This window comes from Ruditapes philippinarum, unplaced genomic scaffold (assembly GCF_026571515.1).
Source record: "Ruditapes philippinarum isolate M1 unplaced genomic scaffold, ASM2657151v2 ctg312_1_1_1_1, whole genome shotgun sequence".
NCBI lineage: Eukaryota > Metazoa > Mollusca > Bivalvia > Venerida > Veneridae > Ruditapes > Ruditapes philippinarum.
Window position 1 is genome coordinate 343020 of NW_026860715.1, and position 26313 is coordinate 369332.

The 26313-nt window shown below is 32.6% G+C and overlaps 1 protein-coding gene across 2 annotated transcripts in view; it reads left to right on the top strand.

Annotated features, from left to right (window-relative positions):
* The window catches only part of LOC132713159 (serine/threonine-protein kinase tricornered-like), a 64161-nt gene continuing 37848 nt past the window's right edge, over positions 1-26313 (top strand). The window contains exons 1-4 of one of the 2 annotated variants that reach the window (XM_060695644.1): positions 31-165; positions 1322-1342; positions 14450-14589; positions 17548-17599. In XM_060695644.1, the coding sequence (XP_060551627.1) occupies positions 1340-1342; positions 14450-14589; positions 17548-17599 (195 nt within the window). In that variant the 5' untranslated portion in view covers positions 31-165; positions 1322-1339. Of the gene's footprint in view, positions 166-1321; positions 1343-14449; positions 14590-17547; positions 17600-26313 lie in introns of both variants that reach the window. The other variant, XM_060695645.1, reaches the window with a different exon arrangement.

The following is a 26313-nucleotide window of genomic DNA, read 5'->3' on the forward strand; positions in this document are numbered from 1 at the left end:
TATGGTACCATCTGACGTGCGGATGAACATCTTATTAGCGGATGCGCTACGGCTTTCAAAGTGACTGAAAGTGAAAGAAAAGAAAGAGCAGTGACGACTAATAAAATTATTTTTCACCTAAAAAGGGAAATTTGGAGATTAAAAAATAAGTTCCTTAAGGGCCGGGTAAGATTTTATTTTCCTTTACAAATCGAACGATGCTGTGGATTTTACTGTGAAATTATAAACGGGCTATAATCCAGGACATGACAGTTTTTTTTCACGAATCATTGATCAGATGATCAAGCATTTCATTAAAAATACTAACTCACTGTTTATCAAATCTTGTTTAATTTCCTGCCAACAGAACTGAGATGTCACTTCATACAATTTATTTTAATTTGAAAACTGATAGCTTGAAGCCTGTGGAGAAATACATGTTAATTTGTAGGTCAAATGTGTCACACATATATGTAGGTAATCTGCTGGTAACCAGGAACAGATTATAGAGAACCATATTAAATATGCCTTGATGTCTATATTTTATTAAGTAATGTACAGGACGAGGCCTAATATATATACCTCTGGTATAGATCATAGGGTCTGTTCCAGAACTTAGCCATTTTGTGGTGAAGCCTAAGGTGTCTAAGCCTAAGGTTGCAACTTGCAGGAAGTCTCTAACCATACATGCTTTTACTGCTAGACAAAAGTTCTAACCATTACCAAGTCAAAGGTAGTACAGTATGTTTAAGGTAAATAAAAGGAAATAAATTGAATTGTGAATAATTGAGCATGCAAACCTTTTTTTCAAGAAAACTTTTACCGGTTAAAAACAAATAAACATTTTAAATAAACAAACAATATTTAAGCCTGACATCAGCATTTCTACAGAGAGTAGTAAATAATCTTAAGATATATAGACAAATTACAGGAAATTTCATTTCTTTTTAAAAGTCGGTCTAGTCAATGAAGGTAAAAGCTGGAAAAAAACATAACTTTGTCAGTTTATTTTTATCTTTGAAAGCTCTTATAATAAATACATTATTAATTAACAAGATTGCACAATCCGCAAAACCAAAGTAATTTGGTTTATACAGAATTTATTTTAATTTGATTGTGTAGGAAGCTATTGGCTTATAAACACACTTATGAATTCGTTCCTGGAACCAACCAGTTCTGAGCAATGAGTGTAAAGTTTCTTGCTCAAGGAAACAACGACTTGCCCTGTTAGGGTTTGAACCCATGTGGCTAGCGATCATTAGATTACTAGTCTGACACATTAACCACTTGGCCATGTTGCCACTTAACCAAAGTAATTTGATTGGTATATACTATTTTCCAGTGGTATTTAAAACCTGACATGGTAATTATTATCAATCTTTCTTTGTATTTAAAACTCAGAATATATGCACATACATGTACCTGTTACTGAAAACTCTTCATTTATGTTATTTTCTTTAATTCATGATCATATCTATTGTCTTTTACCTGTCCCTTCATCTGAAACATCTGTGATCAATTGGTTAAGGTTATTGGCTTCAAACCTCTTCCTCTCACTGAGGTGAGTTCAAATGATACAAGGGACTTTGGATTTTTTTCATTGTGCAGAAGCTATCCAGCTACCTGAGCTAGCTTAAGGATTTTGGTGGTTGTACTCCGATCATGCCTGTTTGTGCCAGAAATAATCATTTATATAATACACTTAGGGGCACCTGAGGTCTTCTCGATCAATAAAGCAGTTTTTTATATCAATTTGTATGTGATTCTTGTATGGCTAGAAGTTTTGGCTTGCAGTACTAGCCTGTATGGCTAGCCACTTCCTACATTGAGATGCACATATTGGTTCATGTGTCTAAACTTTGACATGTATTCAATTGTTTGTATACCAGTAGATGTACCGTCTAATTATGTACACTTTTGGGTCTAAGAAAACAACTTTGTTCCTAACAAATAGTATACAAACTGAAATATATATAACATTTTTTTCTTCTTCAATCCTGGAATATAAACTTATTTTTAAAAACAATGCTAAAAGTTTATAAAGCATGATGACCTTATTTCCTATCCAAAGTATTGAAGCAGCTTTTTGCATTAAAGTCCATTTATTGTATATTGTTGGGCATTTTAAGATTGCATTGTATATATATATATATAACCAGTTGAAACTGCTAGATTATAGTTGTACCTGTGGAAGTCACACTTAATGCTAAAAGATGAAAAAGGGTTTTAGTTGTAGTCCTTTGACATTTGTTGACATTTTGTTTAAATCTCAAAGCATTGGAATGATCTCTTTTCTGTATAGATAAGATTACGTTTAATAACTTTCATGAAAATAGTTCTAATTAGAGTGAGCTTGATGTATTGAATAATTTCAATAAAAGCAATCATGGAGTTATTGAGTACCACCAAGTCATTTCTCTGATAAATACTAAGATAAGATTTAATTAATGATATTGTTCATAATCAAAGTGTTTTATGCTTTGAAATGTTTTCTTTTTTAAAATCTCATTTCTTATTAACTGATTATGGCCACCAGGATGTGTTCACAAGTAAAACTAATTATCTCAGTGTTTTTAGAGACTGTGCTCTGTTTCACTTGCTGGTGTGTGTCATGTAGAGAAGGTGACACTATCTGGTGGAGATCAAGATTGTACTACTGGTACAAATTTCTAAAAATAGAAGTCAGGTCACAAGCCTGCTTCATAGTAAAAAATCAATGCAATTATAACAAATGATATCTATAGATACCTTCTTTCGGGATGCCTTCATTTATAATTTACTAAGAACTGACAATATTAATATTATGTACACACACGCACAAAGTATATCAATATATCTTTAGATTCAATGAACCAAGTTCTTAGATGAAGTTTGTGCTAGTTTTCCATTAATGTATTTTGTAATGAATATATATAATTTCAATAAACAGGACGTAATGATTCAGAATCAGTATCATGTAAAGTAGTAACTGAAGTTAATATATACTGTTTGTTTATATTTAATAAATTGATGAATGATAAAATGCTTACTTTGATGTCAAAGCCCTTTTTAGTTTGTTAAATAAGTCTCAATTGTTAAAAAGATACCAGTAGTGTGATTTTTGACACAGCTGGTCTTTTCAACATATCTTGATTTTATTATTCATTTAAATATTCATTAAAATCTTTGTCTGATGCAAAGTTGTTTTGCTAAATTTAAACAAAATTTTAACTCTGAACAAGAATACGGTATATCAAAAATTGTGCAAAGGTTAGAAAATATAATGTCTATGTACAGTTATTTTCCACTTCAACTATTAAAGTTTTTCAAGTACAGTTTTAATCTTCAAAAGGCATAATCTGAGTAATCTATAATTATAGACGTGTGACTAACACACGAGTGTCTTTAGGAAAACCAAGACGGCTGATCTCTTACCAAGAGGTCAATTGCCATGATCAATATATATATAGAAAGAATATATACAGAATAGCAAACAATGGTAACATGTGTGGATTATGGCTTCTTTCCAGTTGGTGGTATATTATCGGCACATTTGAAATAGTTAAGAGTAGCTTGCAATTTGCCTATTTACTTATTTAGTGCAACTTTTCTATCATTTCCAGTGTATTTGAATAATAATTTATAAGGTATACGAACAACAGTGTTACTTGGTGCTTTTCTGTTCAATGATTTCTTTTCAAACCTTGATTTAAATATAGCTTGCTGGACAGAAAGTGATTACCATGTAGCTTGTATTGAGCCAGGCCAATATATACTTCTATGCAGGCTGACCATGGTCTGTTCTGTTGGTAGTTCACTTTTTGCAATTTGATATTTAAATACTTTGAGTTCAAAGAATATCTCAGGTTGTGAATTCTTGTTCTTTAAAAACTGTTTAAAAGCATCAGACTTTGCTCTGAACTATGATCTGTTGCTATGTCAGACAAATTCAAAAGTCTTTACAACTAGATTGACCGCAATACACTTCAGTCATATGAAGCAAGATGTTAGATAAGGTCAGTATCCTCATAAGGATGTAATACAGAAGTCATTAGGCCTCCAACTTTTAAAGCATATACTAGAACAGTGTTGCTGTCATTAAACCTTTGATGAGAAAAAAAGCAGGTCATAAAAAATAATCAAAAAGGTTGGTTTGGCTTCCTGGACATGACAAAACAAGAAATACGAGTGTGTTTTATGTGACGTACATGACAATTAATGACACTGCAGTAAAAGCCTGTATAAATCCAGCATCATCATCCAGTAACAGCTTCCCCAACAACAGCTTGTCTTGTTATAACATGACATTGAAGGACGCCTACAAAACACAGGTCTGTAGCCTCATCAAACAGGACAAAGTATAGTTTGATGTTAATTAACACTGACAGGTGTTTCCAGCTTAACATCTGACCTAAACACATAGGGATATTATGTCTTACAAACATTTTTTGCTTCAAAAACAAAAGTATATATACTGTAAATCATTATTTTTCCTCGGGCACTAATTTTTGTGGTTTTTGTGTAAACTATGTAGGTCAATCCAGGTATATAAGATCCAACAAAATTATATTTTGGTTGCTGTACAATAACTTTTTTAACATTATTTACATTTTACTTTTTTGCTCAGACAGACTATCCACAAATTTAAGAACCCATGAAAAAGTCATTTTTGACAAAGCCACAAAATTTCATGCACACAAATTTAAGTGAATTCACAGTATGTATATACACTGAGCATATACTGTATGTGGGAATTTACTTGTTGTTAGAAAATCTTATATTTTTTTTTTAAAAGTTGAGTTGAGTAACAGTACTCTGGTGCAATTAATCACAAGCTTTGGTTATATGTCTTAAGGGGAAAAAATGATCAAACAGTTACAGTAAAGCTGAGTGAGTGTAAGGTCTGTACATTTATTTTTGTCTTTTTTTGAGTTCATCCTGTAGGAAACTTTATTAGAATGTATCCTGAAGGAAACTTGGTTTATTAGAATGTATGATCATACATTATCCTGAAGGTATCCTGAAGGAAACCTTGTTTATTAAATTGAGTTTGATGAATTTGACCACCAACTAAGCACAGTTGGGGTCACCCTGAGTGGGCATTAATACTTGGTCTGCTGATGACATTTAACATTATAAACAGAATTTGTACTATCTTATATTTATTAAGACTCGTAAACATTATTTTAATTTAAATAAGATTAAATAAGCTGAATGCTGTTTGAAAAATAGAAAGAATTTCAGCAGAAATATGTATGTATATTGATTGTTATAGAGTTATAAATGAATAAACCAGTCTTGTCTGGTTTGTAAGTTGATTCATTCAGTATACATGTACATTTTTATATTAAACACCTGTTGCATTTTGCAAAATATTGCAACAAACAAACAACAACATCGACAAAAACCCTCATCAAAACAACTATTGCTAGGTTCAACAGAGTTCACAGCACTGCTACATGTGTATATTAGCAAAGCATCTGGAAAACTTGAAGTAGTAACATCAACAACTTGAGGGGATCACCTCAAAAATTGGCCAGTGGCATTTAGATAATGGTTGTTATAGATAATGCTTAACACAGGGATCTGGCCATTTATCTGTCCATTGACCTCTGATTAGATCATGGTATTAGATCATGAGGGCATTTAATTTTTAAATTTATACATTGTTTACAGTCTATTGTGGTCTATTTGCATCTCATTTACTTTATATTGATAGTGAATTCATACAAAAATGTAGGTCAGAATTTTTTATTATTTTAGAAATGTTGCAAGTGTACCTATTGTTTTGTAAGCATTGATTATAACTGGCTGGTCCTGTGTCCTTCAAGGCCTTTAAATGCAATTGATACAGTAGAAATTTGCTGAGACTGATTCAGTTAGTTTGAAATGAGGCTCAGTTATTCTCGTATTGTACATGGAGCAGTGGTACAGTCAGTACATGTACAACTGTATAAGCAGTTGGTCAATAGTAATTGGTATTACAATAATGAAGGTGGTCAAACATTGTTCAATGTGTTATTAATGGTTAACTGTGTTTGATCTGGTAATTTGTGGTCAGACACTGATGTATTATGTATAGGATTTTCATACCTACGTGATATATTAAAACAGCTGTTGCCATACAGTTAGTTTATACAGTACTTTTCTATGATTATAACATTGAGTGATTTGTTAGACTAAGTACTTAAGGTTGCACCTTTCGCAGGAAGAAAGACTGATTTATATGAACCTTTTTACATTATGAATGTATAACATTTTCATATATCCCTTAAATACTAAACTATCCCCTGTACTAAAAATCAACAACCTCTGTTAAAAAAGACAGATTTGATAATGCACCATTTCATAGCACAGAGCAACAGATAAGGTGCGTATTTGCGTATTTACGCAATTAATTTTATAAAATACGCAATTGATTTTTTAAGAATGCGTATCAAAACCCATTAAAAAAAATGAAATACGCAATTGTCTTAAAAACCCGTGCGTATTGTCATTTTCATCACCGCAAAATTAATCTGTCGTACGCTCGTAGTTTTGGACAAATTATATCGATATGCATGCTATCCGAATATTCCCGAATCAATGCTAACTAATCAACGGTCTCCGGTCTTCGACGGTCCCCGGTCTCCAAAGACCGACTAAGCCATATCAATAAAGCATGAGACCGTAGATTTGTCTACTCAGGTCAACGGTCTTAAAAGGCCAGCAGAGACCGTTGATTTTGCGGAGACCGTCAATAATAAGGTCCCAGTTGTATCAATAGACGCTTTGAAAGCAATATGGCGTCAAAACAGTCGTAAATCAAAAATTAGTCAGAAAACGAACTTGTTAAAATATTATGAAATATAACATGAGCATTTTATATAAAAAATAAAACAATTGTGAAAAGTTCTAGTAAATTGTTAATCCTATTTTCTTTTTAAAAAAGTTTTAATAAAATTCATATCTTCATAATTGAATACCCAATTAATCTTGAAATCATAGGGTATCGAGTTTTTGAATACCCAATTAAATGGAGCCAATACCCAATTCCAAAGGAAATGATGGAGTAATACCCAATTCACTTTTAAAGCTTATCTGTTGCTCTGATAGCACCACTGGCACCGTGGGGAATAGCTGACTTTATAGGATATTAATGCAGTTTGTATATACTGTCTGCATGCATGATAAAATTTTAAAATTTTAGAATAAATTGGCACACAAAGTCATGACCACTACAAGTGGTCAAGGTCGTACAGCAGCAAGGGATTGTATTTACTGTATTTGTCATAATTATTAAAAAAAACAATTCTCATAATTATGGATTGTTACAGTTCATGTCTTGGCCTATTTTCTGCATGTATGATGGGATTTTAAAGTAATTAAAATTGATCACCATTAAAAAAATTAGACAGTAGACTGAGTTTTGTATAAGAACCACATTCTACACTTTTAAAGATCAAGGTCATACTTGGAGGTCAACTGACTTAAAACTTTTGTCATTGCTCGATGGAATGTAACAATATTTGTCTTTATCATAGTCAGAAAATGTCTTGTGTGCAGTACCCTTTTTGTGTCATTAGTCAAGCACTGAGAATTATAGTAAAGCACCCTGTCTTCAGGACAGCTGTTGTCATACATGACCCCAAGGTCAAGGTTTTACTCTGAAGTTTAGATATCATATGGCAGAGGTATCTGTGTCGATGGCAGCATTTCAAGTTGATCATTGACCTGGCAGTGTTGGGACAAGTGAAAGATTATAGGCAAAGCTCTTATTCAGCTATCCCAGGGCTCACTGCCCTGTACGTGGGTATGCATTACTTGATATTCAATTCAATTTAATATTTAAGTAACTGTCTCCATGTGTACAATCATGACTTTGTGTACTAACAAAATATATTATACACTTGTAACACACTCTGATAGTCCAAAAAGATAAATAAAATAAATGCAAGAGCAGGGCTAATTGTATTAATGTGAACAACATAAATGTTTTATCTCCGAAATACATTTATTTAGTTATGTAATACCTGGTAAAGCTGTACACTATTTATAGTCATTAAAGGACATTTTGCATGACCTAGTGACATACTGTTCATCTCCCGAGATTTAATTTCGTCCTCTCCTGTTATACATCGGGTTACGACTGGTCATTAAGTATTGAGACAAGTGATTTTCTATAATTAATTATATGGTAGAATGACATAAGTATATTCAGTGATTCAAAGCTATTATACACAATTGACTTGTGACAGTTTTAAATGACATCAGATGTTTGGTAAGTCGCCTGAGGACATATGTGTGTGTGTCGTATGCTAGATTACGATGGATGTATTAAAAAACTGTTTAATAAGACGCATTACCTATTGGGGATTTTTTTACTGTTTTTTTTCCCCTCCCAATTTGTAATTTAGATACAGAATGTGTGAAGGTTGGATTGGAGATTATTTGTGACATGTGTTGTATGAGATATTTCATGTTTTTAAGAAACATTAAAATTGTTGTGAAGTTTCTGGATTTTAGGAATTAACTGTATTTTAATTTGTGAAAAGAGAAGGAAATTTACTTTATAAAGAAGAATTCATCTGTGTAAGAGAAGGAAGTAAGTGCAGTTTCTTGTTTCTATACAAATGGAGATGGTAGTATTATATAATTATTACCTGAGCTGAAGATATTGTTATTTAAGTGTTAAATTTATCTTTAGATGTAAAGAGGATTAAAGTTTTTGGAGGTGTTAAAAAATAAGTGAATCTTTGTAGAATTCAGCAATATGTTTGTAGGTATATATTTTCAAAGCTGGTGATAATGCCAGGCTAAAATAAAAGTGTTTTTTTTTTCTTGGCATTATACAGATTAAAGTCATACTTACATTTTACTAGATTGAATGGCAAAGTATGTTTTACCTTTGAAATTTCACTTGAATTTAACATAATTTAAAGATTCAAATTCAAGTATATTTTGGACTATTTTAACCATGTTTATAATATAGAAGAGAAATATAGTTTGAATTGAACTATTTACAAAAAAAATATACTTGTTGGATTTTCTGTAGATGTAACATATATGTAATTAATGGTCTTAGTGAGTGGAGTGGGTCCGAAGCTAAGTGGTTACAGGTTGTTGACTTCAGACCACTTGCCTTTCACTCCTGAATGGTCAAATTCTCCCAGGGACTTTAGATTCTTTCATGTGAGGAAGCTATCAAGCTAGCTTTAAATACAGAATGTCTGTGGTTCTACTTACAAAAATGTACATGCATGATTGTGCCTGAAATAATGCTGAGAGGGGCAAAGTCTTACCATGTAAAGGGGTACTTGTTGTTCAGGCAAAATCTGCGATGCGGTGGCATATAGCGATTCACCTGTGTGTGTGTGTTTGTGTGTGTGTGTGTGTGTTATATAGATTATATAGTGAACTTAAAAAATCTTCTTGTAAAAATCCACTAGTCCAATTTCAACCAAACTTGGCAGGATTGATCCTTGGGTGAAGAGCTTCCAAAGTTGTTCAAAGAATTTCATTCCATGCAGAAATCTGGTTGCCATGGCAACCAAAAGGAATTATAAGAATAAATTTAAAAAATCTTCTTGTAAAGACCCAAAAGGCCTAAAGCTTAGATATTTTGCATAAGTCATTGTCTGTTAGACCTCTACCAAGATTGTTCAAATTAAAGCCCTGGGGTCAAAATCGGCCCCGCCCCAGGGGTCATTGATTTTCACTAATTGTACATATAGTAAAAACTTAAAATACCTTCTTGTAAAGACCCAAAAGGCCTACAACTTAGATATTTTGCATAAGGCATTGTCTGGAAGACCCTTACCAAGATTGTTCAAATTATAGCCCTGGGGTCAAAATCAGCCCCGCCCTTGGGGTCATTGATTTTCACTATATGTACATATAGTAAAAACTTAAAATGCCTTCTAGTAAAGACACAAAAGGCCTAGAGCTTAGATATTTTGGATAAGGCATTGTCTGGTAGACCTCTATCCAGATTGTTCAAATTATAGCCCTGGGGTCAAAATCGGCCCCGCCCCGGGGGTCATTGGTTTTCCTTATATGTATATAGTAAAAACTTATAGTATTAGTAAAAACTTTAAAAAATTTCTTCTAGCAAATGACAAATGCTAGAGGTTAGATATTTTGCATGAAACATTGTAAAGTGAACTTCTAGCAAGATTGTTGAAATTATAGCCCTGGGGTCAAAATTGCCTCCGCCCCGCGGGTCATTGATTTTCAATATATACCTATAGTAAAAAATCAAAAAAACTTATTGTCTGAAGGTACAAGGCTTAGAGCTTTAATATTTGTTAAATGATATCATCTATAGGTACTCTACCAAAGTTGTTCAAATTTTGCCTTTAGTGTCAAAATTAGTCCTGCCCCGAGGGCTATAGGTTTTTCTTATATGTATATAATAAAAACTTAAAAATCATCTTCTATAAATTTACAAAGGCTAGAGTTAAGATATTTTGCATGAAACATTATGTAGTGAACCTCTAGCAAGATTGTACAAATTATAGCCCTGGGGTCAAAATTGGCCCCACCCCCAGGGGTTATTGATTTTTACATTGATGCTTTGATGTTTGCTATATAATATCATCTATAGGTCCTCTACAGGTGTCAAAATTGGCCCTGCCCGGGGGCAGTGATTCTCATTATGTACACATAGTAAAAACAGAAAATAAAACACATGTTTTCTGAATGGGAGAAAGCTACAGCTTAGATATTTGACTTGAAATGTTGTTTCGTGGACCTGTATCAAGATTGTTTTGAATTAAACTCTTGGGTCCAAAATTTTGCCTTGCCCAACAGTGACCTACTTTCTTGTCCTTTGATGTGCAGCAATGAAATTTTGACCATGTGTACAGTTTTTGTTGTAAAATTGAACTTTGATATCAGGTGACCTAGATTTTGATGATGTGACCTACTTTCTTGTCCTTTGGTGTACAGCTATGAAATTTGAACCATGTGCACAGATTAAGATGTAAAGTGAACTTTGATTTCATCTGACCTAGATTTTGACAAAGTGTCTTACTGTGTTGTCCTTTGATGAAGTCATGAAATTTAGGCTGTGTGAAATATGACCTTCACCACCAAATTCACTGGACTCGAGTGCATTGATATATTCATACTCTGATCTTTTATTGAGTTAACAACAGATTTAACCACTAATCTGATAATAAGAATAAGATAGGTCAGGGATCTATGCATTATGACAATCTTCAAAATTGTATAGAAACAAAAAAATCTGTTCCTACACTACTATTTAGTGTTGTATTAATGCGGTGGCATAGCATTTTTCTCAAATGCAATCTTGTTTGCATAAGAATTTGTTTCATTCTGATGGTTTTTATGATGTTAATTTGATTGTATGAAAACTGTATTTCCCTTTAAGGTATTGAGATGTAATATGGAAATATGTTAGATATGATCATATCATAAGATGACTGTACGCTAAATACACATCAAAGTTGATGTATGATAGATTATTGAAACAGCTCATCCTCTCTAAGGTAACATCTGTATTGGCCGTTGAAGTAATACGTAATATATAATCATAGAAAAAAACATGATTTTATAAGGTTTTTTTCCATAAATCTGTTCATTAATGGCTGTGAGATACTGGTAAATAGAATTAAAGTTCTTTATTTTAAAAACTTCATATTGCATAAATAACTGCATGGCAATTCAAACGAATTTGGCATTTTAAATTTTAGGTAGATATTCTAGCTGATAACAACAACTATTACCATGTTTAAGATGCTTTTGCTAATTTATTGGAGTGCTTATATAATGTATATTTTGTATATTTATATGTGATGGATTTTATAATTATTTAAATTACTTAAATTATGCATATCCAAATGTCAGAATGGAGATATGCAATGCAGTATACTTCATAGTATACTCAGGTTGCATATTAGACAAGTTACTATGATGGCATGATATAAATTGTAATGTTGAGATAGAAGAAGTAAAATCATCTAATGTGTATGGTAATTCCCATTTTATGGAGAATGATTTTGTGTTGAGTTTTTAGTATTTGATTTAGTTCTCAATTTTTTTAATGATCTCCAAGAGTGATATGTGTCCTTTGAAAAAATCAGGTTGAACTAAGGTGCTTAGCAAATTTGCTCTATGCAAAAGGGATGGATTTAAAATTTATTTATGAAAGCTGTATATTACACTACAGGTGAACTATTTCAACCAGACATTGCTTGAAATCTTGCACGTTTTTATGAATGTATGGTATATATGATATGATAAGAATCATTCTGCTGCACAGTAATAGAAATAGATAGGCGGGCATAATTTCTGATCTTTTATCTCCATGGTGAAATTTCATATGAAAAAAAAAAGGTACCTATGTTGCATGTGGTTCAATTTTGTATTTGATTTTTAGCTATTCCTCTTTGCATTCTTATTGTAAAATGTTTGAAAGGTTTTCAATAGAAATGATTGCTTTCTAAAGTTGTGTGAAAGGAAATCTATTTTAAATTGTTGTGTTATATAGTAAATGTATGTAACAAAGGTTGGTTTTCATTGACTGTTTAAACATGGAATAGGAAAAATCAAAATATTGATGTCTGCATTGTTATACTGTTTGACCACTCACAGTTCATGATGATTTTTAGCTTTCTCCTGAAATGTACTGAATTTGATTTTATTTCTAATTGAATAATTTTAAGAGGATGCTATGGTCGGACCACCGTCCTTTAGTCACTGTGTACTTCCTTGTTGAAAAGCCAAAGTGTTATTTGCATTATCATATACAGTGCAGATATATTTTGATTTGATACTATCATTTAGATATGTCTTGGTTTGTGGCAGGACAGGATTGGATCATGGGAACTGAGGGGTACATGATATTACTATCCTTTCAATGAATCTAAAATGAGACCAGCATCACAGTCTTTTTCAGGATTTTCAACATTTTGTACAGAATCTCATTCAGCTTAAAATTAATGTAGTATATATTTAGCATTAGAATAGCATGTTAAGCAAATTTACAGAAAAAATAAGGTTTTTTTGTTATCATCATGCAATAAACTAGCCATGTTTCTAGGGATGTAGATTAGTTTTCACCTGTAGAATTCATGTCCCTGTTTATTACTCATTCCTCCTGCTTTTTGTCAAGATGAATAAATATTTACTGTAGCAGTTTCCCTGTTAGTGAATAAAAACTATCAGGAATCAAAGAATTACAGGGAAGTCTTGGAATAGGTGGAAATATCTGATTAAATTTATGACCCATTCATCTTTCAGCACTGTTATAATTACAAGGCTGGTTCCAGGCTTTAAGTTGAGTACCTATTTATCGCTATGCTGGATTAATGGGATGAGCCAGGTACATGTAGCAAGCAGACAATGCAAGCAAATGATCAGGAAAAAAAACAACATGTGATTAATTATTGTTAAGATTGAGTTATAGAAATCTGGAACATGTTTCTCACTGATCAGATAAAAACCAGTGTATGTCAGTAATAAAAGGTGATTTCTTTTCATTAGTATTTATTCCTGATCTATGTGCACTGGGCTCCGATTGGCTGAGTGTTATAAATTGCTCTTAATGGAAGCTATTTTTGAGCAAGCTTAGGAGCAAATTTGTAGTTTTATTCAGTGACATTATGCTCTTCTGTGCCCCAAATGATTCACAATTTGTGTCACAAAACAGAATTAATATCTTCATCAACCAGTGGCGCAGGAAAGTTGTGTGACATAATTATATTCAAACATCTAAATAGTATTATCTGTTTCTAGAAGTTGTGTTACCTGTAACGATTTAAAAAAATGAAAAACGGCTGACCTTGATTCCGGACACTTTATTTGAACTAATTTAGTCCCGTAAGACTCAAGTTTTGACCAGTGTATGATAACACTAATACAAACATCCATCTGTCTCCATTTTCACTTAGATGATGTTTACTATGTCAAAGGTGGGTCCACCTCTAAAAATAAATGACACTTTAAGTATATTACACTGGTACCTGTGTGTGTATGTAACGTTACAAGTACTTTGTGGTCACTATTACTATAAATCTATTGTCTACCATATAATACTCTCTTATCACTTTCTCTGATGTCCTAGCCATAAAAACATTTTGAATATGCACCAGTATTACTATTATTTAATCATATTTCATCAAAGTACATTTTGATAAGCATTAAAAATGTAATAATGTGTGTTTAAAAATTTATAAAACATGCGTAGACTTTTTTGATGTTTTAGATAAAGGGAATTGACTCAACCTTACATGTTACATAATGACTGTTAATATCACAAAATTTCCCCTGTATTATATAAACAATTTTTATTGTAATAAATAGATTGAAAATTGAAATCCAGCGTATAGAATGTTGATGGTCCTATGATGTACCAAGAGCCAGCCTTTCCAGTGAAGCTGTGGAGTTCTAGTGGAGTTGCTTTTATACTTTTACATTGTCAATTTTGTTTAAAGCAACTAAGAAATATAGTGTACAATAAATATACAATTTGTTTATTTTTTTCCAGAGTCGTAGCTCCAAAATGGCCACAGTTGGGGAACAAATGCAAATAAGCAACCACACATTGGATAAGGTGACGAGGGCAAAAGTTACGTTAGAGAACTACTATTCCAATCTCATATCACAGAATGAGGAACGAGAAACAAGGTAAAACAATTTGTCTTGTTGTGACAGACATTTACTAGTACTTGTAGTCACAGGCACGAGTATCGGACCTGGGAAGAAAAAATATGACCAGATTGATAAAAAAACCTGTGTTCATCTTAAAAGTGTCAAAAAAACAAAAAAAAATGTAAATAATGACCCCCTTTAAAAATATACTATAAGTTAACTGATAGTATATTTTTAAAGGGGGTCATTATTTACATTTTTTTTTTTGGTTTTTTGACACTTTTAAGATGAACACAGGTTTTTTTTTATCAATCTGGTCATATTTTTTCTTCCCAGGTCCGATACTCGTGCCTGTGCTTGTAGTCATTATTTATAGTCACTTTTGGAAACTGTAGACTAACAGGGTTAGTAAAGTTGCTTTTGGATAATCATGGTGCAATTCTCCATTCTAGAAATAAACAATGATTTTACTTGGATAAGCAAAGTTTTTTTTATGAAAATATTTTATTTCTTTGAAAATATTTTATTTTAGCCACAATTTAAATATTTGATGCTCTATACCAAATGTTATTTTCAGTCATTTTGGATCTCATTTTTAAGAATTGATGAATTTGTATGCTAGCTGGGTGAATACTGGTGGCAAAGGCTAAATCAGTTTTGATTCTAGGAGTATAAAGTTTAAGGGTACATAATATACTTAATGAGATTTAATTTCTCAAGGGTTTTAAAGCAAAATTTTTGCAGCTAGATAGACTTGTAGTATAGTTTAATCACCATGACACAGTTGGACATTTAGTTACACTAGCCTTTATCTAAACATTTTAATATATATATATATAATATATAAATCAGTTTTGACACCTTTTGAGCATATGTACAAGTAGATATATAATTACTTATATCAATATTGTTAAAGGTTACAGTTAACTATGCCCTGTGATAAAATAATATTGTTTTTGAAAGTTATCAAATAGTTATTCTTTCGATGGCTGGTATTGTCCACAAGTTTTAACATATGAGCCGCGTCACGACAAAACCAACAATGGGTTTGCGACCAGCATGGATCCAGACCAGCCTGCGCATCCGCGCAGTCTGATGAGGATCCATGCTGTTCGCTATCAGTTTCTCTACTTGCTATAGGGTTTATAAGCGAACAGCATTGATCCTGATCAGACTGCGCAAATGCGCAGGCTGGTCTGGATCCATGCTGGTAGCAAACCCATTATGTTGGTTTTGTCGTGACGCGGCTCATATTCAATCCAACTACCCTGAGGTTTCCAAAACATGGCATAAGTCCTATCAAAATAAATAATTCTTCAGAGGTTGTTAAGTTTTTTTTTTTGAAGCATTATCAGCAAATTGAGATGTGACATTTGTTGGTTTGATATAGAACATTGCACTAAACTGCCATAATTTCGTGTTACATACTTGTGATAGCAAAGGATGAAAATACATCTTGGCTGACTTTTAACACGGCAAACAAAGGGACATGTAGGGCGGAAATAATACAAGTTAAAGATATCACTTGACATGCCCTGTTGTGTGAGATAAAATAGAAACTTAAACAGAGACAGGAAATTTACAATGTTATTCCACAAAGTGGCTCAATTATCTAGTTTGTGATCTTAAACCGAAAACTTAATGTAATAAATATATGGGCCGCGTCACGACAAAACCAACATAGTGGGTTTGCGACCAGCATGGATCCAGACCAGCCTGCGCATCCGCGCAGTCTGATCAGGATCCATGCTGTTCGCTATCAGTTTCTCTACTTGTAATAGGGTTTGTAAGCGAACAGCATGGATCCTAATCAGACTGCGCGGATGCGCAGGCTGGTCTGGATCCATGCTGGTTGCAAACCCACTATGTTGATTTTGTCATGACACGGCTCATATACTGATCATTATAGCCCATCTTGCTACAAAACAGCCTTGCTTACCTACTGACCAAATTCTTACAAGTCTGGGTCAGCCCAGTTAGAAAATTTTCAAATTTTGAATTATTTTCTATAGGCTATGTGAGTTTGAATTATATATTATTACAACAATAGCCAGAGTTTAGATTACTTTTGACGAAAAGAATTTGAAATTTCTAGCTATTGGGAATGTGTATGATGAAGACTTCTTAAAAAGTCAATGCTTTAAATTTATAATTGCTGCTTTCTTTAATCTTACCTTAAAGTTCACAATGGACAGTTTTGTAATTCAAATCAAATCAAGTCCACTATTACACAAAGTTTACCGGTGGTAATGTGAAACAGTAGGTGATATTTTCTATTCCATTCGCCTTCAAAATGAACAAACAAAGAGACTGTTGCCAACATATTGTTTCTGTTCAGAAAATTTCTAGTGCATTACTTTCATATTCCAAAGAATCTAAGAATTGCCACCTTGCCAAGGCCAATTAGCTTAATGTACTTGATAAAGAGGGCATTCATTGATTGTATAGCATAAGATTTATATTTTGTAATTTATATTGTTATTATATTTAATTTTATGTGCCAATTGCAAAACACTGCTGGGTGTTGAATTCTTTGAAGTCTCTGAATTCTTACATGTAAGGAAGCTATTTAACATGTCTACTGAAGCTCTTTAGTTTAACTTCATTCCATGCATTAATGCACAAAGGGCAGTACTTGAGGTCTTTCTTCATGTATTAGTAAAGCTGGAGAACAACAGATGATCATCACAGTGCACATGTATTCCAATGGATGATTAAAGTTTGCCTGATAAGCCCAGTAGTATGAATTTTTAGTTTACTAAGAATGAATCTTTGATTATGACCTGCTTTACAAGTGGCATTCAACCCTTCCTCACTCATATTAAAATGTAAATGAAAGTTGGCTGATTCCTTGGGATGAACTGACAATAACTTTTTTGCTCATTAATTATGAGCATGCTGGTTGAAATACATGTACCGCTTTAAACTTGTTTGCAAAGTAAGAATTGTTATGAATGATGTTTAATATGTAAGTATGTAATTTATATTTTTAAGGTACCGCAAGTTGGAAGAGACGATGGAAGAAGATGGTCTAAGTGATGAACAGGTTGGTGTTCCTATGGTTACTGTAATATATTTATGTAACAATGGGCAGTATTATCATAACTATATAAATTGCCTTGTTACAGTGTTAATTCTTAAGGTGATATTAAGGATATATAAATCACATAACAAAGACAAAACATTACTACATACTACAAGCAATTGTGTCAGTGAGGGAGTGACCATTCAGTCTGTTTTAACTGGGACATTTATAACTGTTTAGAACCATGCCACTCTGCATTATTATGCAATCTGATCATACTCTTTTCTGTAATGGATTCTCAAGTCCATTTGTTAAGTCTGATAAATTTCAAATTTGAAGCCTTGGGGTGAAGTGTTCTGTATATTATGAAGCTACAAACTCAATTATTGCCCAAGAGAAGCCCAATATATGGTAAATCACAAAGGGTCAAGGTCAAGTTTTAGAGGGCTATGGCTACTGCAAAGCTTTATGTAGTATACATGTATGTGTAGAGGTCATGGTCAATTTTTAGATGAATGAAGTTCAAGGTCATTGATATTTTAAGAGGAATGGGGAAAAAAAAGAAAAGGATTGTTATTCAAGTTTATAATGTCATGATTACAAAAGTCTCATTATTATAAGCATAATAAATAGATCAAGTCGGAGGCTATTTTTATAAAATGTAAACAATTACTTCTTGAGGCTATTTTTGGTAAATAGGCTAACAATCTATTTATCTTTGTTAGCATTTTACATAATGGGGCAAATGAGGAGTGATGGTGATAGAAAGTTAATGAGATTAATTTTTTTGGCATGAAATTACATCGAAAATAGTATCTTTTAGTTAATCATTTTGCACCCAGTTCTTGCTTTTGAAAAGATTTTCAGAAGAAAAGCAAAGTTTACCAGTTTAAAAGCGTTAACTAACTGATATCTATGGAAATTTTTTTTTATTGGGTTTTGTTGACATTAATTTTGTTGACACTAAATTCATCGTGTGTGGGCTATGCTTGTATATGTGCATGCCCCTGGGTGCATAATTATGCATAAGAATATATACATAATGCGTGCAGATGTCAAATTATTGAAGTATATATTTACCCACCCATGGCCACTTATAATTGCTCAAAGGTCAAACTTAAAGTGACATAATGCTAATTTTTTTCACTGTCATTTTTAAAAAAAATTTAACTAAGTTTTTATTTTTTTCTGACTTCTCAATTGCATTGAAATAAATAGTTCTTTTGTCACTATTTTCCCTCTGATAACAATGACAACAAAAACAGCAACAACAATAATTATCTATTTGATGATAAGGCCACAATGCAACATGGATAATCATTTTATGTCCGGACTATCATCATCTAAACATGTAAAGGTTTAGAATAGATCTTGAAAAATTTGTTTTCTATTTTAAAATGTCCAGGATATGAATACAAGTGAGGGTGATTAATTATTACTTGTTTGTCATAAATCTATTTATAGTAACGAAAGGTCACCAAGTAAAGATAAGATCAAGGAAGTAGTGAAGAAATTCAAAAGTTTTACACGCCCTATTGACTTTAATTGATAGTTGATATATGACTGCGCAAATTGCTCACAAATGAATGCTTGAACACATAGTAAAAGTCATTATTAATTAATAGGCTTAATTTTTTTCAGGTTGGCGGAAATAATAACAAACTTATGCTATAAGCATTAAACCAGACTAGCCTTAACATTAGTGCCGTCTGCCAAGCTAACAAAATTTAAAAAAAATTTGCTATTGAAATCCCTTAAATGCTCAATAGACTGTTCCTAGTACAAAGCTGGGCAAGTCAATTTAACAAATTCAGAAGGATTAGAGTTGCAGAAAACTTGATGCAAGAGGAGCATAATATCATTGTTTGTAGGAGATTTTTTTTGGGGGGGGGGAGAAGAAAAGACAACCCGGATATATGAATAAGACCACTTTAATCTTTTGTTATGTTCGAGATTGGTTTCTACTTTGCTTTGCATTTATTGAAGTAGAAGATCAAAGAATGATATTTTATAAACAGGCACAAAATTAGCCATTGGATATAGAATAAACAGAGTTACAATGTATTCTTTATAGATGTGAAAATTTGATATGAAACAGGATAGAAATTGAGCTCTCCACCTCAAAGTGTGCATTTTTTTTTCAATCTTTTTGAAATAATCGTTTGTCTTGTTAAAAGATAGAAACTTTGAATGGTATTTTTTTTGAAATAAATTATTAATGCCTTGAAGTTGAAACTATTTCTGCATTGTGAGTTTGAAAGTGAATAAGATAGATCCAAAATGCAAGAGTGTTTTGTATAGTGAGTGCTTAGAAATAAGAATGTAATTGAAGAGTTTGACTTTTGCCTCTTTAGTATCATCTTTAGGTGTCAATGTATGTGAGTGACAAGTTTCATGAAAACTTACACCAGTAAATGCTCACCTTGGTTGAACTATAACCACTCAGTCAGTAATCTGCTTGAATCTAATTAGTTATTTGCCTTAAATTTGCTACAAATATAAGAGCCTTGTTTACCTGCACTTCTTCTGTGCAGTCTTACCTGAAGCTCTATACTGCTGGTATCTCAAGTTTTGTATTGTATTATTGGAATCTTCTTAAATTTGCAATGACTGTTCAAAGTTCAAGGCATCAAATTGAGACGTTTAACTTAAGGGTTAAGTATATAATTACGTGTCACCAATTGTGACCAAATGACAACTTTTATCAAATCCCTGCTGATTGTTATGATATCATCTGATCATGTTTATAAATAACTTTTTTTTTACATCACTTCATGGCGGCCATTGACATTTCTGAGCTCACCCAGTGTCAAAAAATAGTACATATTCTGTTTCTGAAGAAAGCAATATATTAATTTTCCCCCATTTTACTGCAATCGTGCCGCATTTTACCATATCAGAATGGTAATAAAACCTTTGTTAAGTACTTTTTATAGATATCCACCCCTGTTATATGACTTGGGTAAATTAAAAATGGGTTGATTTATTGACATGTGAAATTTGTGGCATCATAAATGAATGTGTCATAAATAGTCATATGACTTTGACATAGTTTTATAGACCTTGTTAACACTGGAATACAATCTTCTTCACAGAAAGTTGTACATGTATATCTAAATTGTGTTAAAAAATCATCAATATATCATTATTCCCTTTTCTTCAGTATAACAGAATCTGATGGTCAAATTTTTTGATTAACTAGTAGATTTTTCTGTCTGGCATTTGGAATGGTTCACTCAATTGGTGCATAGAGTGCCAGACCGACTTACATTTCTATGTTGTCAATTTATGTTAACTATTTAATTGGCAGACCCTTATATATCTGTGTTGACTTTCATGTAATGCACTACTATATTATGCACCAGTCAATAACTATCCCAGCATCCTTAAATTAGCCCATCTTATACCTTCCGCCTGACTGACACTGCTTGGTCAATGATGATATGCTCTGTTATCCTGCCAACATTGGGAATTCTCCAAAATGGACAGTGCAAGCGCATTTTACAGTGATTTTACATATTGTCACCTTAGTGCAATAATGGGTTTTTAACTCCTATTATATAATATAAGGACTTCACCCATTACTGCACTAAGGTGACAATATGACTGTCTGACATTCACTACTCTATCATAAAACCCTGAAAGTCTTAAAATTAAGACAAGTCAAGGTCATTTCACAAATATATAACTTGGTAGAAAATACAAATTTATTTACTTTTGTTCAAAATGTCATTTGGTCTATTGCAAACAAATTCATGGCTAGATATATTTAAATGTGCAATTGCTGAAAATCAATCTGGATGAACATAATTTTTTTTTAATAGTCTCTAAAAGTTGACTGCTCTTTTGAGATGAGGTGATATTCGAAATGTTTGTGCCTAATATATACTGAGGCCTATTTCTGACTATTAAAGTATATTTTACTGTGGTCAAGGTCACTTGATATGTTTGATGTAGGTGTATAAAGGTGGATATTGCTTGAATAAGATCTGTCATTAATCTGCAATAAAATATATCAAGATGTATACAGCAAACCTGATTAATTTGATCAATATTTAGTTCAAAGACAGTATTTTCAGCAATTTATAACTTTTCGACAGTTTAACTGATTTAATGATATCAACTACTTGATATAACTATCAAATGATATCAAGTCAAGTAGTGACTTTTTGAGAGATAGTTTTGTTATAACAAGCCCTTTCCTGATACCCTTTTATATACTGGTCTAAAAAATGTTGTTAATCTAGGCCATGATCTTGATAAAAAGAATTTAAGTGAGATAAAGTATCTAGGGAGATTTTATGGTACAATTTACTTTCAAGTGAGTAAAAACAGCATGTGCTCACTTGTTGTACAGTGTCAAGTTCATTTGAAGCACAGTATTTAAAAAAAACATTGGGGGGGGGGGGGGGGGGTGAGCACTCTCATGGTTCAATAACCAGCTCATCATCTTTCAGCTTGTACCAGTGAACATTATTTCTTCTATGTATTGCAGGCTTCTAGCTGATTAGGCATGTTGTAAAAAAAGAGCCAAAACTGCAACTTTGTCTCTGTCTATAAAATTGGTTGCTGAATTTTATCTGTAGTCCTCAGCCTATGAAATTGTATACCAGTGTGGTGGCATGATAGTTTTAGTGAGCTGAAACTTTCAAACAGATAACTCATATACATTTGTTTAATGCGCCAGTGATTGACAGTAATTTTTTAAACTCAAATTTCGGGTCAGAAATCAGACATTGCTTATCAGTATCTACAGTACAAGAAGAATTAATTGAAGGGTACATATTTAGACATACAAGATTACATGTATGCCTGACAAAATTATCATTTTTGAACAAGATTAGTAATTAATCCTTACAGACATTAAACTCAAACAAAGAAATTCAAAGATTTAAAAATAATATTCTAGAGTTAAATTTGAAAATGTTGCAACATATTTATGTTAAATTTGCATTGTCATTTCACCTACATGCAAAGTATGACCTAGTTTCTATTTCAATGGGTTTATGCAAACATCAGACGATTATGTTTTTGATTTGGTTTAAAGATTGCATTGTGTCGATTTTTAACTATTACCAGTTTTTATTACCGGTTGACCTGTAAACAATTGAATCTGTTGCACCTATGCTGTAAAGGATTGCCTTTGTTTAGTTTTTCAATTCAGGACGGTTTCCGTGTTCCAAAATTAACATTTTGACAATAATAGGAAGATAGTACTTGTTCTTTTTGTCAAATATATATTAGTAACATTTTGAAAAAGAGCAATTAGAATTATATACATGTATTTGCATGACAAAGTCTAGAAAGGATTTGAATCAGAGTAACCAGTGTCAGTTCTGCCATGTTTAAAAAGTTGTTTTTGTGCCCCCACCATGAAATAGTTCAGGGGTGGGTTGTGACATAGAGTTTACTACTTTATTCATGCACAAAATTGTATACTTCATGGTTCTGCACCTACTTGTCCAAGTATAAATGAATTTCAGAATGAAATAATACAGACATGATCATCGTAAGACGATAATGTGTCAATTGCAAGACCCAGGTCCCTAGCAGAACAAGGGATTGTATTTAGAAATTTTTCATATAGTATAAATTGAGTATACCTGGAGTTTGTGTCCAGTCTATGACTTTTTCAATCTGCATATGAAAAATGGGACTTGGAAAAAAGGTACCCAAGATAATCATAAATATACCATGTCTTTAGTGCAAGACCCAAGTTCAAGGTCAAGGTTGTGCTTGTGCTTGGCGTTTGAAGGTCAAATCCTGTGCTTATAAGTTATAACATTGGCATTCAATTGTCAGATATTTAGGATATGTCTCCACCAGTGTCAGATGATGTGTTGCTCATAATATTAATGTCTGCCCCTTCAAGGTCATTTTTTGCACTTGGAGGTCAAAGGTTAAACATGTGTATCGGCTTTCTTCTGTGCCTTAATATGACCAATTTATTCCTTGATAGATTGTCACAATTTTTATAGATGTCCTCGGCATGTCTTTTCATGTTACATAATACAGTTGTTATTTTGTTATCCAAAAACAAAACATCAAACTAAATATTATCTCTGTTAAATATCCGAACACACCTAGCTGTAATGACAATAATGATATCTAAATGCAGTATTCTAAACCATTTAGTACAAAATTATCTCCTTTATATTACTCAAAGTTCATATGTACTAAATATGGCCATCTTTAGTCAGCCACATTAGATCATTTACGTATAATAGTCTGAAATGTTTAATAATTTTCTAAAAAAATAGTCTGTTATTGTGGGAGATAATATCCATCTTGATTAACAGTTCTCCTTTACTGCATATTTTAATTGTTTCGTGGACAGGTTACCTTGGTTAAGAATAATAGCCACAATATTCAACATGGTGGTTTTGTGATAGTCTAGCTAGGGGCATTCAAGTATAGTAAGAATGACAAAAATATATTTAATTATTTATTATACTTTTGATTGTCAGCTACCGTATTATTTCGAGATTTTTATTTTTTATCTCCATAATATTGTTAATTTTGAGGTTTCTTGCTTGTTTTGTAGCCCATTTGTCCCTTAGATATACTAGCAGGTTGTGGAATGACGTAAAACACTTTTCTCCTGATTTTCTGTAGCCTTTCCTGCCTGAATTTGTACATCTAAAATGAAGTTCATATTTGTCCCTTAGTACATGAAATTCATCCCAGACTTTTCAAGCAAATAGATTTCAAAACCCTAAAACCCCTTGAGCTCCAGATCAATGTGAACAAAGTTTCATAAAGTCTAAGTTTGATCAATGCATAAATAGTGTGAATCTATATAAAGCTTTTATCTGCTAACTTTCAATTCAATTCATTTCAAACTACAACATGCAAAATGTGACTTTTTATTTTAACATATCTATAGATATTTTTGCATTTTAGGTGGAAGCCAGCTTAAATTACTTAATTTATTCACTTGACATTATATAGATCAGCAGGGGATTTCTTTTGTCAAATCATCACAATGTGCATGTGTCTAGCAATTCATTATATATAGGATCTTTAGACCATGCAAGCACATGTAATGAAATCTTGTTCTAACTGGCTTATTTCTTTTAATTGATTTTATTTTCCTGTTACCATTAACATGAGTTATGAAATTTAAAAGCAATTAACAAAATTGTTAAAGTTACTTTAAGTGAATCTGTTACATTAAATCATGTTATACTTGTAGACAACTGTTATACAGTAGTACAAATATTTCCCTAAAAATAAATCTTTTGTCATACAGAATTATTTTAGTTTGATTGTGTAGGAATCTATAAGCTTATAGGCACACTGTCGAATCTGTTCCTGGAACCTGAACCAGTACTGAGCAATGAGTGTAAAGTTTCTTGCACAAGGAAACAACGACTTAACCCTGTCTGGGTTTGAACCCATGGGACAAGTGATCATTAGATTACTAGTCTGACACGTTAACCACTCAGTCAATGATTTAATTGTTGACTCTGAATAACAATATATTAGACAACTGCAAATTCAGATTTTCTTCCTTAATTTGTGTAGTGAACTTGCCTAAATGATGTCAGGGGAAAAAAGTAAATGATGATTCTAAAATAAGGCAGCCAACAGAAGGGAGAATGGTAAACACAGTGATTGCAAAGACTGGCCATCTGGTTTTAACATGTATTGATAGCATTGACAATGTGTTACAGTATAAGCGCGGTAGAGACGCCGCACAATCTCCGTACAAGCACCATGGATAACTACTGTGTTCATTTGGCATTCCTTTTACGCTTTCATGGCACTCCTGTTGCGTTGTATGAGATGCTACTGAGTTGCTACGGTGTCCTTACTGCGATCCCACTGTGCTCTTATCAGAACACCAAGTGACGACATTTGTTTTGAGCATGCTCAAAATGTGCGCCATAATGGGTGGGTGTTCTATGTGGTGCCACTACGATGCTGTTGGAATGCTACGGCAATGTTTGCAATCTTATCTCGCTCTTCTAGGCGTTCTAAAATTTCTTTGGACGCCATTAGAACGCTTCTTTGGACGCCATTAGAACACAGCCTAAGTGTGACAGGGGTTTTACATATGTAGACAAGTCATTATTGCAGACTGCTGTAACATCTGAAGGGAAGACATTATTGCTTCAAAGTCATAGACATTACTAAATCATTCATTGTTCTCTTTAATATGAGTGTTATATGGGGTTATTTTAGTTTATACAAAGGGGAGGTCTGTATCTATCCACATTAACTATTAATGGCTTGTCTATTGTTTTAAGTAAACAATCATGTTGGGTTGTCCGATAACAAATCTAATGTAATGTAATCTACAAATTAATCCGTAATGTCTTCTTCTGTAAAATAGCGTGTCTTCCTGTTGAATAAGATCTTTTGAAATTTGCTGATCTTCATGAATTTAGGATGGTTAAGGTCAAGGCCTAATTGAGGGAATCATTCTTTACACTCAGGCAATCTGGCATTGATTTGAAGAGTTCGTTAAAGTTTGCTTATATAATGCCAGGACTGTTGGAGAAGCATTACAGCAGTATAGGGACTTAAGTACCCAACTGTATAGTTGTGCAAGGCTTGCCTCAGGCTCTATAATGGTAGCAATTTTTAAAATCATAATTTACAAATTTACTACTAAACATTCATTATTTGGTAGATCTCTTCTTTAAGGAGCTAACCTGAATCCCTCAAATGTTGTATTAACATTATGGGATGATCATTTGTATTCTTTATCAGTTGCAAAGACAGTTTTT